The 15,884-nt window shown below is 45.9% G+C and overlaps 7 protein-coding genes across 8 annotated transcripts; 4 read left to right on the top strand and 3 right to left on the bottom strand.

The window, feature by feature from the left end:
• Positions 1–2: 2 nt before the first annotated feature.
• Positions 3–2,342, bottom strand: ZC3H3 (Zinc finger CCCH domain-containing protein 3). Its single transcript, XM_017240559.3, has 4 exons — positions 1,498–2,342; positions 887–1,447; positions 594–789; positions 3–538 (listed from the first exon to the last, which is right to left on the bottom strand). Exons 1-4 carry the CDS (start codon positions 2,310–2,312, stop codon positions 149–151), a joined length of 1,962 nt encoding a protein of 653 aa, XP_017096048.2. The 5' UTR covers positions 2,313–2,342; the 3' UTR covers positions 3–148.
• A 13-nt stretch (positions 2,343–2,355) lies between these two features.
• Positions 2,356–5,299, top strand: Pus7 (pseudouridine synthase 7). Its single transcript, XM_017240558.3, has 5 exons — positions 2,356–2,604; positions 2,660–2,850; positions 2,909–3,226; positions 3,285–3,387; positions 3,446–5,299. The coding sequence occupies exons 1-5, from the start codon at positions 2,492–2,494 to the stop codon at positions 4,929–4,931; spliced, it is 2,211 nt and encodes a 736-aa protein (XP_017096047.2). The 5' UTR covers positions 2,356–2,491; the 3' UTR covers positions 4,932–5,299.
• LOC108124733 (protein glass) lies at positions 5,282–9,980 on the top strand. Its single transcript, XM_017240560.3, has 5 exons — positions 5,282–5,368; positions 7,276–7,369; positions 7,435–9,052; positions 9,114–9,172; positions 9,233–9,980. Exons 2-5 carry the CDS (start codon positions 7,293–7,295, stop codon positions 9,345–9,347), a joined length of 1,869 nt encoding a protein of 622 aa, XP_017096049.2. The 5' UTR covers positions 5,282–5,368; positions 7,276–7,292; the 3' UTR covers positions 9,348–9,980.
• LOC108124736 (uncharacterized) lies at positions 6,291–7,132 on the bottom strand. The gene is made up of 2 exons (XM_017240562.3): positions 6,916–7,132; positions 6,291–6,859 (listed from the first exon to the last, which is right to left on the bottom strand). Exons 1-2 carry the CDS (start codon positions 7,061–7,063, stop codon positions 6,393–6,395), a joined length of 615 nt encoding a protein of 204 aa, XP_017096051.2. The 5' UTR covers positions 7,064–7,132; the 3' UTR covers positions 6,291–6,392.
• Positions 9,981–10,698: 718 nt separating the features above from the next.
• GstO3 (Glutathione S transferase O3) lies at positions 10,699–12,117 on the top strand. The gene is made up of 2 exons (XM_017240561.3): positions 10,699–10,829; positions 11,351–12,117. The coding sequence occupies exons 1-2, from the start codon at positions 10,802–10,804 to the stop codon at positions 12,052–12,054; spliced, it is 732 nt and encodes a 243-aa protein (XP_017096050.3). The 5' UTR covers positions 10,699–10,801; the 3' UTR covers positions 12,055–12,117.
• Positions 12,118–12,662: 545 nt separating this feature from the next.
• se (sepia) lies at positions 12,663–13,595 on the top strand. The gene is made up of 3 exons (XM_017240636.3): positions 12,663–12,781; positions 12,838–13,406; positions 13,461–13,595. Exons 1-3 carry the CDS (start codon positions 12,715–12,717, stop codon positions 13,593–13,595), a joined length of 771 nt encoding a protein of 256 aa, XP_017096125.3. The 5' UTR covers positions 12,663–12,714.
• On the bottom strand, positions 13,592–15,788 carry GstO2 (Glutathione S transferase O2). Of its 2 annotated transcripts, XM_017240635.3 has the most exons (3): positions 15,638–15,788; positions 13,849–14,432; positions 13,592–13,788 (listed from the first exon to the last, which is right to left on the bottom strand). In XM_017240635.3, the coding sequence occupies exons 1-3, from the start codon at positions 15,666–15,668 to the stop codon at positions 13,651–13,653; spliced, it is 753 nt and encodes a 250-aa protein (XP_017096124.2). In that variant the 5' UTR covers positions 15,669–15,788; the 3' UTR covers positions 13,592–13,650. The 2 variants fall into 2 exon arrangements, with proteins under 2 accessions (XP_017096124.2, XP_017096123.1); XM_017240634.3 differs by lacking the exons at positions 13,592–13,788; positions 13,849–14,432 and adding an exon at positions 14,520–15,422 and having other exon boundaries at positions 15,638–15,785.
• Positions 15,789–15,884: the final 96 nt, after the last annotated feature.

The raw sequence follows: 15,884 nt of genomic DNA, 5'->3' as shown, positions 1-15,884 counted from the left end.
GCTTTTATGCAAATGTATTGAACTTTATTTTAATAAAAACTTTGATCTCAATAACTAAAATTTAAAACTATATTAAACTCTAAATTCATACTTAACCAAATATATTTGTACCTGAAACGTTGGGTCCAAGTCGTCTACCATTTGTTTACTATTCTTCTTCGTTTCCAAGAGGAATGAACGCTGGAAGAGTACCTAGTTGGGGACGTTTTCGTATACTGATAGCTTGTTCCGAAGCTGTATCCTCCTCTTCTTGCAGCTCTTCCATCTCCTCTTTTTCATCCTCCAGCTCCTCAATCTTCCCTTCAGCACCTTTCGATGATGGTTCATCACACTTGAAGTACCGCGAACTGGTGGGTTGGTCTACCTTTATGCCGACTTCCTTTGGAGTCTCTGCAGGTGCGACCGGTCTTGGTATCACCTTCGAGCGAGGCCTTATCAGTCGCTGTTTGGGTTTCTTCTGGCAGAAAACGCAGTTGGAGAGCTCGCATTTTCCCTTGCGCTCCAGCTCCGGGCAGGCGAACTCGTGGCGCTTATTGCACTTGAAGAATTATGGGATTTAGCAATGGCTTCCGATGTCGTTGTAGGCAACTTACCTCGGCAGCACGCGGGCAGTAGCCGCGAACAAAGTCTATGCAGATCTCGGTCGTGGGGTTCAACTTCTTGTGAAGATATGGGCAGTCTTTCCGAGCACAAATGCCACGCAAGAAATACCGACAAACTGGCATCTTCTCCAGCGTTACATTGTGCGAGAGCAGGCAGTCAGTCTTCGTGCATTCGCCTCGCAGAAATCTAGAAGAAATGATAGACGAGAGAATGACCGTAATGGGAATTCATCGCTAGGATAGCCATCATTGGGTTAATACTTCCCGCATGGCCTTGGACAAACCTGGGACATATGGCAACTTGCCGCTTGTCATGCAACTTGCGACACTTTCCGCGACTGTGGGCAGCACACTTTCCTAGCTTCTGGAAAATGGCACAAGGTACATTGGTCTTTGTCAGAGGCTTGTTGAGCAGTGTGAGACTTCGGTGTCGGGCGGTTATCAGGTGAGCTCGCGACAAATGGTTCGAGGTGCGTATAAAGACGTTCTGGGTCTTGGGCGATGCCACATAAGTCAAACCTCCAATATCAATGCGTCGCATTGTGGTCCGATTAATGCTCATTTTGGGGGCAGCTGCTGCCACTTCCGTAGGCGATTTGGACGAAACTCTCGTTAGACGACAGCCCGAAGGATCCAGAATGAACTTATTGCCACTAACGAACAGCGTTCTCCCTGAAACAGTCCGGTTAAGTGTCCTAGAAGCCGTGGAATTGGTTATGGGAGCAGTTCTGTTGGCGTCCAGCTTGGTTATCTTGTTTTTGGATATCTTTTTGTACATCACGCCATGTATGCTGACCATGCTGAGGGACTTGTTGACGCCGCGCTTGAGCACCTGTGGCTTGGAGCTGCAAAAACATATGTAGTTAATTGATTTTCCTGATATTGTATATCTTACCTTAACTTCTTTGGTGAGTCCGCTTCATTGGTGCGTCGCAGGGCGTATTGGCCCACGAATTCTTTCAGAGGACGACGTTTCTTCAACAGGGGCGTGAAGGTCAGCGAAATGGCGCGCACCAGTTTGTATTTGGTGCGTTTTGCTGGAAGTGGAGTTCGTGGCGTAGTAGTCATGGGCTTTGCCGTGGGCGCAAGCTTGACAGCTCCTTGACGAACTATTTTACGCTTTGAAATGCTAATCAAGGGAGGCTGGACGAGAGGGCGAGCAACAACAGGAGGTACAAATGATACGGGAGCAACAGGCTTACCAACCGACTTCACTGGAGGCTTACGAACCAAACAGGTACTCGATTTGCTTATTATCTTGGCCTGCGGTGGCGGTGGATTGACAGGAGCTACGTTAATCACAGAAGGCACGGCGGGAATCGCTTGGAAATACGAGGCGGAAACCTGTTGGAGCTGTTCCAGCTTCTGTTGCTCTTGTAGTTGTTGCTGCTGCTCGTACATGGCACGTTGCCGCTGAAGGAATTGCGGATTGATATGAATTGCGGGTAGGGGTTGCTGGGGAATGCCCTGGAATCCCTGCAGTGGCAGAGGCTGTGACGCCGTTTGACCTTGTAGTGCCTGGTGTGCCATTGTCATCTGGAAATTGGGATTAATGTACCATTTCCGCGACACGGGAGGAAACTCCTCGTCGGTGCTAAGGTGCGGTAGCATTGCGTTGATCTCGTAAACCAAAATATGCCACAAAGTTTGTTCTTTTTCGAGTTTTAAGTAAGTTTTTTCTATTGACAGCCAGGGCCAGGCAATTGTCATTACGTTTCTAGAGATGGGACGGTGCTATCAGGAAAAATATCGATATTTTTGTTTTATCGAAATGTGAATAAACAAAAGCTTGACTGTCTGGCATCTCTCTCACTTCATTCATGTTTCTTGATTTGTCTTGAAACGTGGGTGATTCTTAGAAAGATTTCTTCAGGGAATTTTGAATAAAAATGGGAAAAGACCGTGGCAGGGGACGCCATCATAAATTTAATGGTCCATACAACATGGGTAGGCGCGGCCAGAGAAAAGACCGGTTCCAATCCAATGGACCCCAGCGCAACAGGTAAACGAATTCAAATAAGAGGCTCCATCCATAAGTTAAACGGCTTTTTGTCCAGATCCACTCCATACCAAAAAATCACACTGCGCGAGGACCAGGTGGCCATCACAGAGTTCACCAATCCTGAGGCGCCTGGTTTCACCGGCATTCTCAAGTCACGCTTCTCCGATTTCCACGTGAACGAGATCAACACCCAAGGCAAGGTCTTGGAGCTGAACGATCTGAACGTGCCAAAGGTGGTCATCCAGCGTATGTATTTTACATTTTTGTATTACATTTATTTTATTAACCTGTAATAATATTTCAGCTGTGGATCCCCAAGATTTGGAGAAGTGGAAAAAGGAACTGGAGGGCGTAATTGGCGCTGATATCTGGCAGGAAATTGCCAATCTGGCCGAGAGTAAATACGATGCCACAGCGGAGCAGAAGGTGGAGATTGATGTGAGCAGCCTGGACAAGGAGAAGCGAACCCAAGTCCACCAGCTAGTCAAGCAGCTCTATAAAGGGAAACTGGTGTCCACCACCATTGGACAGCAACAGGTGAAGCCCTCAACGGAAGAGAAACCACCAGAGGCAGCAGAGGAGAAGAAAACCATTCGCATCTTGAAACCAAAACCAGGAAGAGGTGAGTAGAGAGATGCTTTTCTATGAAACACAAAAATATCTTCTTGTTTTCGAAAAAGGCGATAATCGCTGGAGCTTTCCTGGAGAATATGTCACTTTTCTGGTGCACAAATCCAATATGGACACTGTCGAAGTGGCTTCAACGCTGGCATCAAAACTTAAGTAAGGAACCAGGAGAGTCCCTTTATAATTTGGTTTAAATCTTGAAAATTTCTTGCAGCTTACGTCCTTCTCAGGTTAACTACTGTGGCACCAAGGACAAGCGCGCCAAAACTACACAAAACTTCTCAATCAAGCGCCGCTCTCCTGACAGTATTTTGGCAGCTTCGCGTAGCCTAAGGGACGTGCATGTCGGCAACTTTGGTTTCAGAAGCACCACTCTTAAGTTGGGCGATCTGCAGGGCAATCGCTTCCGCATTGCATTGCGTCATGTAGCTCGTGAGAGGCGTGCCGACATCGAGAAGTCATTGGAGTCCGTGAAGGAGCGCGGATTCATCAACTATTATGGGTTGCAGCGTTTTGGAAATAGCGCCAGTGTACCCACATACGAAATAGGCGTGGCACTGCTTAAGTGCAACTACAAACTGGCATGCGAACTGATTCTCAAGCCGCGCGACACGGACGTGGAGTTCCTGCGTCCCATTCGCGAGGAGTGGTGGACGAATCGCAACTCAGCAGCGGCAGCTGCCAAGATCCACTCCGATAAGTTTATTGAGAAGAAGCTTCTGGACGGATTAGCCAGATTCGGCGAGTCCGATTACGCTCCTGCTCTCAGGCAGATACCACGCAATATGCTAATGCTGTATCCACATGCCTACCAGAGCTTCATCTTCAATAGGATTGCCTCGAAAAGGATTAAGGAGTTTGGCTTGAAGCTAATTCCAGGAGATTTGGTTTATGTGGAGGATCCACCAACACCGCAACAGGAGAAGGAGGAAGTGAACGAAGAGGAGCCCTCAGGGGAATCTACGGATGATCTTTCAGAAAGTGCCCCTGATGCTGTCGAAGAGGATGAGGAAGAGTCTATTTTTAAACGCAAAGTTCGACCATTAACGGAGGAGGACATTGCCAGCGGGCAATTTAAAATAACTGATGTGGTGCTGCCTCTGCCAGGACATGACATTACCTATCCTGGCAACCAGTGCCGAGAATGGTACGAGGAAATGCTGGCCGAAGAAGCCCTCACCTCGGAGATGCTCAAGCACAAGGATAAGACGTACTCTCTGGGTGGAGCTTATCGCAAGCTGATCATTCAACCCAACGATCTCAAATGGAGCTTCCGTCGGTACAACACGCCCGAAGACACGCTCATTGCCTCAGACTGGGAGCGCCTACGAAACATTCCCATTACAAAGGAACCCGAAGAGGAGGAGGCCGAATTTTTGGCCCTGCTTTTGGAATTCTCCTTGCCCACGGCCGCCTATGCTACTATGTTCCTGAGAGAGCTATTCAAAAAGGATACCTCAACGGCGATACAAATGCATTTGGAATATGAGGCGATGACAAATAAAAAGAAGGAACTACTGAAGGAGGAGAAGGAGGTACTGAAGGAGGTACTGAAGGAGGAGAAGGACGTACTGAAGGAGGAGGAGGAGTTACTGAAGGAGAAGAAGGAAGCCCTGAAGGAGGAGAAGGAACCGGAAGAGGAGGAGCCAGTGGAGAAGATGAGAAAGGTGGAGGAGGAGGAGGTGGCTCAGACCAACTGAGGGCGAGACCAAAAATCAATATGCTCGGGCAAATCAATTTTACGCGCGCTTCGTATATAACTCCAGACCAAAAACCAACCACAACAATAACAATGCGCACGTGAGGGCGCGGACTGCTCCGGGCTGCTCTCTTCCGAGCACCATACTCTCCCGCTGGCGGGCTGCTTTCCTCTCTCTCTGTGCGGCTGAGGAAGGTCCTGTCTTGAAATTGCAGCCACTATTTCATTCGTTCGGTGGCAAGCAACGCGAAAGCGACGTGCTGCGCAGTTTTCCCAACTCGACCACAAAAAAGCCCAGTCTCACGGTGTTTTAGCCCAAATGTTGTCAATGAAGAGCAATAATAAATAGTTGTGTTAATCCTAAAAACCTAAAATCCCGGAGTCTCATTCAATCGTAGTGTAATCCGCAGTGTAAACCGAACGGAGAAAGCCCCCCAGGTATAGCATTTGGCTTCTAAATTGTTTTGGGCGCGCTTATTTCAAAAATGCCATTAAATCGAAATAAATAAATGAAATAATTAAAAGTGTTAATTATAGTGAGTGCCATTGAACAATGAACTTACAATGCCGAACTGTACAATATTTTATTTTGGCTTTGTCAGCTTATTGATTTTTGTTTTTGTGCTTGTGCTGAAATCAATCGATAATTCGGTGTTAATACAGGGGGCATGGGCATAGGGAGAAGGTTGACACGGGATGGGGATGGGTGTTGGGTGCCAGCAAGGTGGCTGCCCGTAGGAGTAGTTCATATAGTGGCCTTAGTGCGTCGGTGGTGGGGAGGCTGATACTAGGGGGTGGCAACTGTATTTCAGTCGTTAAGGGTGCACGACGTTCCTCGCTCGTTATGTTTTGTTTTCGACTGCCCTGCCTGCCTGCCTGGCGCCCGCTCCCGCTCCTCGCCCCCGCTCGGGGAGTCCTCGAATTAATAAACTAAATGCTTGTTTTGGCGTCGTCGCACTCCCCAGACCCACCTTTCCCCCTCCCCCATCTCGTGCCGATCCAGACGAGGATATTGGACATGTTATTGCTTGCGCGCGCACTCTTTGACTCTTTTTTTTGACCAGAGTAACCCAACCAGTAGCCAGTTTCCAGCTGCGTCATAGTAGGAGTTTTTGGCGTGGCTGAGTTCGATTTTCTATGCCACCTAACCCGCCACCGACCCACCAGTACAAGCCTCCAAGACCAAAATGGATTTATTGTCCTTTGTCGGTTCTAAGGTGGCGGAAGTCTCAGAATTCCTAATTATATTTTTATTAGACTCTCTTATGTTTTAGGTAATAAATAATATATATATTAATTGTTTTATATATTCTTCATCCTTTTATCAATGAAGTCTTCTCATCTTTGGCCAACTAATAGTATATGGTTTAAGTGTTTTTATTTTAAAATTATTCATAATTTAGTCAACAAATGCTAGTCTTAACGCAGTCTTAGTCTTGGGTTAGTTTTTTATATATTCTCTTTAAATATTTATGTCATCAATAGGCTCCTGATTTAACGCCGACAGGTTGCACTTGCAGAGATATGTTAGTATACGTTTTTCGGCTTTACTGCGATTGTCCGTATCTAGTCCCTCCAGAAGAGCTTCTATTCGTTTCATCAGATCTGCGCGAACCGGAATCGTGGGTGCTGTGGAAGCAGGAACAACCGCGGTGGCTACTGTTGTACCCGCCAGTTGTTCATCCATCGCCTCCTGTAACTGATCATACTCGTCGTGCACATCCACTACCAGTTGTTCCCCTTTTTTTGGTTCAGGCCAGCTAACATCCGCCCTATTGTGTTGACTGGTTAGGTGGTGATGCCGATGCTGCAGGAATCGCATCTGGGGCAGAAGACTCCAATCCGAGCCGGGACCCCCCAGCTTCTCCTTGGCCACCTCGCGACGCAGTTTGGATACAAGATTGTTCCAATGTGTGTTGCAGGTGTTCACTAAGCAGTAATCACAGATTTAACTTCAAATATTAAACATAATTTTGTTTGTTTACCATCGGTTTTCAAGGAAGTGGCGATGCTGCGCCATATTTCTGTTTTTTGTTTTTTATGCGCATCGTAGGGAGTGTTCCTTGGGTCCTTTTCATAGAGTTTGGGATTAGCTCGTACTAGTTCTATAAGTCTAGAATCAAAGTCGGCCATTTCTTTAAATATTTCTTCACTTCTTGTGGCTAAAATGAAAGCTTATGAAAAAAAACAAGTAAATAAACAGTGTGACCAAAGAAAGTATAACCATCAGAGATGAGCAAAAACTTCACCTCACCACTGTGGGGAAAATGGCTTTTCAAATAAAACTACCCCATTAAATACGGCGCGTTTTATTGATTTTTAATATTGATTTTGTTGTTTTGCAGGCGCTGCCGCCACCGAGATGGCCGCCGAAAACTATCACCTTAAGTGGGACTCGCACCTATCCTATCTGAACACTTCCATAGCCACACTTTACAAGTGAGTGAAACCATAAAGCTTTATTTTCTAAAAAACTATAAACAATCCTAATATTAATGTTTTAGAAATGAAAAGTTTGCTGATGTGGTGCTATACAGTTCGTACAACAGCAGCGGCATTCCCTCGGACATACCCACGGTGGGAATATCGGCCCACAAGTTTATCCTGAGCGCTTCGTCCCAATTTTTTGCCACCATGTTTGAAACAGCACCGATCACGGCCCCGAACGGAGTGCTCTACGTGGTGCTGCCACCGGACTTGAGCCATCGAGCTATCCAGATCCTGGTGCAGTATATGTACAGCGGGGAGGCCACAGTTTCGAATGACATCCTAAACGAGGTGCTTCGCGGCGGGGAAATCCTAAAGATCCGCGGCCTCTGCCGTACCAGCTCTTCCAGTGGCGGGGGATCCGGTGGCCCAAGTAACCAGCACTCTCTATCCGGACACCTACATCCACGGGAGACGAGCGCTATGTACGTTTCGAATGGCACACGATCGGCGCTGCCTCCTCCGCCGCCACAAACCATGTCCTCGCAACATCCCGGAGATCTGTACAGCAGCAAGCCCCGATACGCACTGGATCACCATCACCATCTGTCCTCATCGCACCATAGCCACAGTCAGAGCCACCACCACCATCCGCAGCAGCATCAGCAGTTCCGGGGCCTGGGGGTTTCCGTGATGCCCAAGGACAGTCCCGTGATTGTCAAGTCGCCCAAGATAGCCACCCATACGGGCCTCCTCAGCGTGGCCAGCAGCAGCAAGCTGGGCATTTCGGTCAATAAGGAAGTGGCTATTGATCCGGAGGATAAATGCTGCTATCCAGGTTCCGTTCCGGTTGAATCCCAACCGCCACCACCTCAATCTTCCTCGGCAAGCGCTGGATCTGTGGTAGCACCACCTCCTCAGGGCATAAGCATTTGTACCGAAGTGGGCTGTAGTAGCTGTCCTATGGGCGCCGGTTCCAATCAGGAGCCTGCAGAGACCACACTACGCCGGACAGACTACGAGGAGCAGGCTCTCTGCGAACGGGAGGAGGTGGGAATGGTCTACGAGCGGAGATTACGAAGGGAGAGTGCCTGCGAGCGGAGTCACGACTACTATGAAGCACCGCCTCCCAGCCACTTTGAGCACGTGGTGACCTCCCGTCTGGCCGTCTCACCCCCACCGCCGCAGCCACCGCCACCGACATCGTCGCATTCAACGCATCCGCATCCGCACAACTTCCTGACCATCAAACAGGAGCCAACCGACTGGAGCAACAACCCACCCAATGCATCGAATGCTAATAACAATAACCACGAGGAGGGTCCCATGGGATCGCCCAAGCAGCCGCTGGACTTCAAAATGAGTGCCGTCAAGCTGGAGGTCAACCGGGACCGGGCCTCTCCCCCAGAGGACTCCGAGGAGCATACGCTGCGAGACTACAACAATTTCAAGCAGCTCCTGGTTTGCGAGATTTGTCAAAAGTCCTTCGAGGACACAAAGACCCTGGTGCGGCACTTGGGCACACATGCCGGAGATAATCCGCCAGGGGGTCCTACAACCGGATCAGTCTCGAGCTCCAATCTCCTAGCGCCGAGTGCCAGTGGAAGTACTCCTACGGCGGCCAGCAATTCCAGCAATCTTGCCCTGCGCGGAGCCCTAAAGACCTATGTGCCAAAGAAGCGACGTCGGGTATCGGTAAGTAGTTATGGATTTTATCCTTCTAAGTTCTAAAGATTAATATTTATTTTTATTTTAGCAACAGGAGAACAACATGGATCATGATCACGTTACCCTGCTCTGCGACTTGTGCTCCACGTAAGTTGAATCTGATCTTTAACTTTTAGAAAATATATCTATATCCTCGTTATCCTGCAGATCCTTTGAAACTCCTGCGGAATGGGTTCGCCATATGAACAATCAGCACACCGAGATCGAACTGGCCATGTTCAACAGCAAAAAGGATGGCGAGCAGAAGGGATGTGTCTCCTAAAGAGTTTCCCGTATGGTGTCCTGCCCCAAGCAGCAAATCTTCTTCCACTTCCACAGTGTCCACCAGCCAAATGCAGCCAAAAACATAAGTCCAGCTCCACTCGATCCCAGATGCAAATGCTTGAATCACCAGAAACAAATCCCAGGAGAGCCCAGGAGCTATTGAAACAGCAGCATCAAAACACTATTTGTTCGATAAATTCAAGTCGTTCCAGTAATCAAAGAAGGAAGAGGGAATATTTATAATGCAACAGCAAGAACCGTGATCAAAATGCAAGCAAGATTTGCATATTTTATAGAGCAACAAAAAAAGCAAACACCTACAAATTATAAAAATCACAAAAAATAAAAATATTATCGAAACTTTAAACGAAATTTAGAATCAGAATCGGCAGGCAACGATCAAAAAAATCAAGAAAACAAATGAAAGCTAACAGTTTAAAAACGAAAACCACAAGATTTAACTCAACTGTGTAGATCTTTTTTTTAAATATATGTATTTACCTAGTTTTAGATACTTATTCCCCAGTAAAAACATGTGTATTTAAAGTAACAACGCGCAATCCACAAAAGAAATTGAATCATTTTAAAGGAAATGAAAAATTCCAGTGTTGTATAACAGCGGACTAAGGGGAATCCCAATTTGTATCGTTTTATTCAAAATTATTTTGTTAAAAATCACATTAAAGAAAAGTAAAACCCTATAGGACCAAAAAAATTAAATTTAAAAGCAAAATCTGTTTATTCATGAGTCACCTAAAATACTTTTCTATGTCATTGCTATTATTTTTGTTCTATTGATTTTTCGTATGTAATACCTGATAACTTGCAGTAGTTATCGTGAAATTATGACTTGTGAAAATTTTATATTTTTTATACGACTTCAATAGAAATTTCTAGAATCTTTTGTACATAGATTAAGTTCAGTTTTTAACGTCCGCCGATAGAAACATTTTGGAAAATGTCTATAATCTTAAATCTCTAAATGTGTGTAGTAGTTGAAAGTTCAATTATAAAGAAAACATGAACAAAAAATTCCCCCCAAAAACATGTATAAGTGTAAAAAACATAATATATATATTTACAAGCAGGCGTGATTATTAAAAAACTAAGTAGATTAAAAGAAAAACATTGCAAGCAAAAGAGAAAAAACCAGAAAAACTGAAGAAACCCGTTTCTTCCCCAAACAAATGGCAAAATGTAGAAAAAGGCGTTTTAATTGCTAAAATAAACCAACGACGATGAACATTCGTTTTTTTATTTAATCGACTTGATAAAGAATAGACGGAATTAAGAGTCGTGATAAGTAATTCTAAAAAGCTTTATTCAAAAAGCTTTTTAATAATAAATACAGAGCGCCGTCGAAGAGAAATTTTAGTTTTCGAGCCAACGTCGAATTGTTAAGTGAATTTTTTGTTCTTAATTTTATATTGCGGTTTAAGTTTAAAAGCCATTATGAGTTCTGGTAAACATCTGTCCAAAGGTAAGAGAAAATCTTGGTAAGAGAATCCAACCAAGTCATTCAAAAACAAGTTTTCGGTATTCCAGTAAGTGTGGGTTTGAGAAATGTTAAATATTTTCACTTTTTAGACACTTTTGTTAGTGAATAATTTAATAATAATTTAATTGGGAACATAATTTTTTCGATCACGTTTAATTTTAGTTTATCATTCACTAGCTGCGTGTTTAAAAATATGATTAAATTATATTCCTAAACAAGTCATGGTCTTATTCATAACATATCCGATTTTCTGTCAACCGGTTCTCATTTAATTCGATTAGTATCGAATAACCCAGAATAAATATTTGTTTTGAAAGTAGATAACATATCATACATGTTTGGCACGTCTGCCTTTATCAACTATATAAATATGACTTGATTTTTCTTAAAAACTTATCAGCAGGAAAACACTCATCATTTAATATGAACTTGCATTTTGTTTGCTTCTCACTTTCAACCTAAAGAGTTCAAAAGTTCATTTAAATATCAATAATATCTTCCAGGATCCCCCAAACCCACTTTGCCCGAAGATGGCCTTCCCCGGCTGTTCTCCATGCGCTTCTGTCCTTACGCCCAGCGGGCTCACCTCGTCCTGAACGCCAAGAACGTTAAATACCATACCGTCTACATCAATCTCACCGAGAAACCGGAATGGCTGGTGGAGTACAGTGCTCTCCTGAAGGTTCCAGCCCTGCAGTTAGCAGGGGAGAAGGGCCAACCCTCTCTCATTGAGTCGCTGGTGATTGCCGAGTACCTGGATGAGAAGTACCCTCAGAACCCCTTGCTGCCAAAGGATCCCCTGAAGAAGGCCCAGGACAAGATCCTTCTGGAGCGCTTCAATGGAATCACTGGGGCCTTTATGAAGATTCTAATCCAGAATGCCAATATCGAAGAGTTTTGGGTGGCGCTGGATATTTTCGAGCAGGAGCTGACCAAGCGCGGAACACCCTACTTTGGTGGTGACAAGCCCGGCTTTGTGGATTACATGATCTGGCCATGGCTGGAGCGTCTAGCTGTGCTGGAGTTTGTCACTAAGGAAAGCTACAGCTTCGATGAGAAGAGATTCGCTAAAGTCTCTAAGCTGGTCAAGCTCTTGAAGGAGGATGCCGTGGTAAAGTCCTTCTACGCTACCCCGGAGCAGCACCAGGAGTTCTGGCGCACCCGCAAGGCTGGCAAGGCCAACTATGATCTTCTGGCTTCCTTGTAACTTGAGATTTAAAAGCATTTTTATTTAAAATAATATTTTATGAAAAAATATGTACACTTCAATAATAAATTAAAAAGAATTCATTTAAAAACTAGAAAGTTAATCTAACTTCAGGCGGAGCAGAAGTTGATACACCCTTGCAGTTAAAATCCGATATTAATTGAAAAAATCGGATATAGTTGGCCGAAAACGTCTGAAAATGACATTATGACCCCCTGCGAAAGCCATATCTTTGTCAATATTCATCCGATTCTTGAGCGAAGCACCTTAAACGATTCGTAGAACTATTTTCCACAAATCTGCATCAAAATCTGAAAAAGAAATATTTTTTCGATTTTTTCTCAAATTTTCTGAGGGGTCTCCTCCAAAATTTCGGAAATGGAAATGACATTATGACCCCCTGCGAAAGCCATATCTTTGCCAATATTTATCGGCCAATATTAATGCCAATATTTACACCATAAATATATATTATTATTAGTAAATTAAAAGTTCAGAAAAAAAGTTTGTTGCTTCCCAAGAATCTTCACTGTATCTAGAGAATGGCTATGTGTGTCAGCCGCAAAGGTTGCCCCATGTCGCTCCAAGTTCAGCCGGGTAACCGAAGCCCTCCAGCGAAGGGCAGCCAGATTAGATCTTTATATACCACCCCACCTAACGATGTCATCACTTGCATTTAGAGATCCGAGCACACACATCATGAGCAACGGCAGGCACTTGGCTAAAGGTAGGATTCCAGACTAAAGGACACTAAGCTGTAGACTTATTCGAATCTTTTCAAAGGCTCTCCCACGCCCGATGTTCCCGAGGATGGGATCCTGCGGCTCTACTCCATGCGATTCTGTCCGTTCGCCCAGCGTGTCCACCTGGTACTCGACGCCAAGCAGATCCCCTACCACAGCATCTACATCAACCTCACCGACAAGCCCGAGTGGCTGCTGGACAAGAATCCCCAAGGCAAAGTGCCGGCGCTGGAAATAGTCCGCGAGCCAGGACCTCCGGTTCTGACGGAATCTCTGCTTATTTGCGAGTATTTGGATGAGCAGTACCCCCTTCGTCCTCTGTATCCACGTGATCCCCTCAAGAAAGTGCAGGATAAGCTGCTAATCGAGCGTTTCGGTCCGGTGCTGGGAGCCTTTTTCAGGGCCTCCGATGGTGGTGATCTGGAGCCCTTCTGGTCTGGTCTGGACACCTACGAAAAGGAGCTAAGCCGGCGTGGCACGGACTTCTTTGGTGGCGAGCAGACCGGCATCCTGGACTACATGATATGGCCCTGGTGCGAGCGCCTTGAACTGCTGAAGCTGCAACGCGGCGAAGACTATAACTACGACGAGGCAAGATTCCCACAATTGGTAAGATTATTCTTAAATCTATAATTCTAGATCTCAGAGGGAATCTCTTTTTAGACCCTATGGGTGGAAAGAATGAAGCGCGACCAGGCTGTGATGGCCTTCTACATGGAGGCAGAGGTGCAGGCCGAGTTCTTGCGCACGCGTGCCGCTGGACATCCCAACTACAACCTTCTGGTCAAGGAGGCTTGATTCTATATCTCTTTATTGGCGATTTCTTCTTGGAATGAATAAAAAATCTTAGATTCTATGCAATGTTTTTAAAGGCAATGTCATACTGGGGTTTTCCCAGGGTCTTGGACTTTTGGAACTCGGCATGCAGTTGGAGATCCAATGCCGTTTTCTTCACAGCTTCATCTTGGGCCACAAGGTCCCGCCATTTAAGCTGAAAAAATCGGAGTTTAAATATGAAATCTTCTCAAGAAATATTGCATTTTGGGCTTACCAATTTTCCAAACCGCTTCTCATCCAGCTCGTACTGACTATTTATCTTCATGCTGGGAAACCTCTCGAACCACGGCCAAATCATGTAGTCCACAATGCCGATGTCCTGCCCTGAAAAGTATGGAGTTCCCCTCTTTTCCAACTCCTCTTCGAAAACACCCAGAGCTGCCTCGAAATTCTTGATGGCATCTGCTGGAGCATTGGGATTGCAGGTCAGAACAGGGTAAATGGCACTTACAACCGGCGCAAAACGCTCGATAAGGATCTTGTCCTGTGCCTTCTTTAGCGGATCGCTGGGAAACAGTTGCCTTGGTTCCGGATACTGCTCATCCAAGTACTCGGCAATGACCATGGACTCCACCAAAGTGGGCTGATCTTTCTCATTTGTAAGCTGGACGGCCGGTACCTTTCCCAGAGGACTGTAGTCCTTGTACCACTCTGGCTTGTCGATCAAATCCACATAGATGGTGTGGTGGGGGATCTGTTTCACGGCCAGCATGAGGCGAATCCGATGACTGAATGGACAGAAGGCCATGGTAAAGTAGCGGAGAACCCCATCGTCGGGAAGCTCTGGCTTGGTTGAACCTGAAATTTTAATCATTCATGATTAGTCAACGGCTTCAATGACTCACAACTGGATAAACCCCAGCCCCGGATGAATGAGAGTACAGATTAGAGGTTATTTATGTTTCCTTTATCTGGCTAAGGAGTATATATCTGTTATACAGTTGCTTTAAGCTAATCCTGATCATAAGTACAGTTTAAAGGTTTCCTGCCACATAAAGAATCGTTTTAGTTTTGATTTTAATAACTTAATAAATTGCAAGGGTAAGTTTTTAGGAGTCCCTCTCCTCTACAGCGGCTCGAAAGCAATGTCGTAGTCGGGCTTGGCCTCATGACGGGTTCGCATAAACTTGGCATGGATGCGGGGATCCAAAGTAGTGGCTTTGACAGCCTCATCCTGAGCAACAAGATCGCGCCACTGCAGCAGGTTCTTGTAGCGCGTCTTGTCCAGTTGGTACTTGCTGTCAAGGGTGTACTGGAGAGCAGGGAATCGCTCGAACCAGGGCCAGATCATGTAGTCCACAATGCCGATTTTGGCGCCACCGAAGTAGGGTGTTCCCCGCTTGGTAATCTCCTGCTCGAAAACATCCAAAGCCTTCTCAAAGTTGGGAATGGCATCGGCTGGCGGGTCCTTGGTGAAGAACACCGGATAGATGGCACTGACTGCCGGAGCCAGACGCTCGATGAGGATCCTGTCCAGGGCCTTCTGCAGCGGGTCCTTGGGGAAAAGGGGTCCTTCGCCGGGATACTGCTCATCGAGGTACTCGGCAATCACCAGCGATTCAACCAAAGCCGGCTGTCCTGGCAGTTGGGGCAACTGGATGGCTGGCACCTTTCCCAATGGACTGTAGTCAATGTACCACTCCGGCTTCTCGCTCAAATCAATGTACACCGTGTGGTGGGGAATCTTCTTGGCGTTCAGCACCAGGTTCACCCTCTGGGAGTACGGGCAGAATCGCATCGTGTAGTAACGCAGGACGCCATCCTCGGGGATTTCCGGTTTGGGGGAACCTGTTGGAGTGAGTCGATTTGTCAGTGGACGGCTTTGACGTCATTCGAAATAATTTCCACTACTTTGGGGCTAAAATTAAACTTTCTATCTGCCGTAATTTACGCCTCCAACAGGGCATGAAGATAAAACTACTCTATGGCAATCTATATGCCGCGTCACTGTTCCTGATGATCCGATGACCTTGAAGTGATCACCCCCCCTACCTTAGACTCACCTCGTTTAAAGTGCTTTTGCGGCAGGGCCATCTTGTTAACTATATTGAGATAATTCCTTAGACGTGAAATGTTGGAGCAGACGTATTCCAATCGAGTGACAAGTACTGGATTCTCGGGTGGACCTTATATAGCGCAATCAAAACGACTAAAAGCTTATCGATAAAAATTAAAGCATTGCTGCAGGTGGTGGCGGGAAAAAATGAGCTTTTTAAAAAAATCGCAATAAGGCTTGATACTAAAATCTTA

This window comes from Drosophila bipectinata, chromosome 3L, assembly GCF_030179905.1.
Source record: "Drosophila bipectinata strain 14024-0381.07 chromosome 3L, DbipHiC1v2, whole genome shotgun sequence".
Classification (NCBI taxonomy): domain Eukaryota; kingdom Metazoa; phylum Arthropoda; class Insecta; order Diptera; family Drosophilidae; genus Drosophila; species Drosophila bipectinata.
The sequence above is the reverse complement of the archived record's forward strand: the minus strand, read 5'-3'. Positions and strand labels throughout refer to the sequence as shown.

What these genes read in the sequence shown, in the direction of transcription:
- ZC3H3 (XM_017240559.3), bottom strand. Translation starts at nt 2,312, where the DNA reads ATGACAATTGCCTGGCCCTGGCTGTCAATAGAAAAAACTTACTTAAAA. An exon ending in GACTCACCAAAGAAGTTAAG is followed by an intron (nt 1,448 to 1,497) that starts GTAAGATATACA and finishes ATGTTTTTGCAG; the next exon opens with CTCCAAGCCACAGGTGCTCA. An exon ending in CAAGTTGCCATATGTCCCAG is followed by an intron (nt 790 to 886) that starts GTTTGTCCAAGG and finishes CATTTCTTCTAG; the next exon opens with ATTTCTGCGAGGCGAATGCA.
- GstO3 (XM_017240561.3), top strand. Translation starts at nt 10,802, where the DNA reads ATGAGTTCTGGTAAACATCTGTCCAAAG. An exon ending in TGGTAAACATCTGTCCAAAG is followed by an intron (nt 10,830 to 11,350) that starts GTAAGAGAAAAT and finishes AATATCTTCCAG; the next exon opens with GATCCCCCAAACCCACTTTG.
- GstO2 (XM_017240635.3), bottom strand. Translation starts at nt 15,668, where the DNA reads ATGGCCCTGCCGCAAAAGCACTTTAAACGAG. An exon ending in GCAAAAGCACTTTAAACGAG is followed by an intron (nt 14,433 to 15,637) that starts GTGAGTCTAAGG and finishes TTAAAATTTCAG; the next exon opens with GTTCAACCAAGCCAGAGCTT. An exon ending in AGAAGCGGTTTGGAAAATTG is followed by an intron (nt 13,789 to 13,848) that starts GTAAGCCCAAAA and finishes CGATTTTTTCAG; the next exon opens with CTTAAATGGCGGGACCTTGT.
- LOC108124733 (XM_017240560.3), top strand. Translation starts at nt 7,293, where the DNA reads ATGGCCGCCGAAAACTATCACCTTAAGTGGGACTCGCACCTATCCTAT. An exon ending in TCCATAGCCACACTTTACAA is followed by an intron (nt 7,370 to 7,434) that starts GTGAGTGAAACC and finishes TTAATGTTTTAG; the next exon opens with AAATGAAAAGTTTGCTGATG. An exon ending in CTCTGCGACTTGTGCTCCAC is followed by an intron (nt 9,173 to 9,232) that starts GTAAGTTGAATC and finishes GTTATCCTGCAG; the next exon opens with ATCCTTTGAAACTCCTGCGG.
- se (XM_017240636.3), top strand. Translation starts at nt 12,715, where the DNA reads ATGTCATCACTTGCATTTAGAGATCCGAGCACACACATCATGAGCAAC. An exon ending in CGGCAGGCACTTGGCTAAAG is followed by an intron (nt 12,782 to 12,837) that starts GTAGGATTCCAG and finishes ATCTTTTCAAAG; the next exon opens with GCTCTCCCACGCCCGATGTT. An exon ending in AGGCAAGATTCCCACAATTG is followed by an intron (nt 13,407 to 13,460) that starts GTAAGATTATTC and finishes ATCTCTTTTTAG; the next exon opens with ACCCTATGGGTGGAAAGAAT.
- LOC108124736 (XM_017240562.3), bottom strand. Translation starts at nt 7,063, where the DNA reads ATGGCCGACTTTGATTCTAGACTTATAGAACTAGTACGAGCTAATCCC. An exon ending in CACTTCCTTGAAAACCGATG is followed by an intron (nt 6,860 to 6,915) that starts GTAAACAAACAA and finishes ATTACTGCTTAG; the next exon opens with TGAACACCTGCAACACACAT.
- Pus7 (XM_017240558.3), top strand. Translation starts at nt 2,492, where the DNA reads ATGGGAAAAGACCGTGGCAGGGGACGCCATCATAAATTTAATGGTCCA. An exon ending in AATGGACCCCAGCGCAACAG is followed by an intron (nt 2,605 to 2,659) that starts GTAAACGAATTC and finishes CTTTTTGTCCAG; the next exon opens with ATCCACTCCATACCAAAAAA. An exon ending in ACGCTGGCATCAAAACTTAA is followed by an intron (nt 3,388 to 3,445) that starts GTAAGGAACCAG and finishes AATTTCTTGCAG; the next exon opens with CTTACGTCCTTCTCAGGTTA.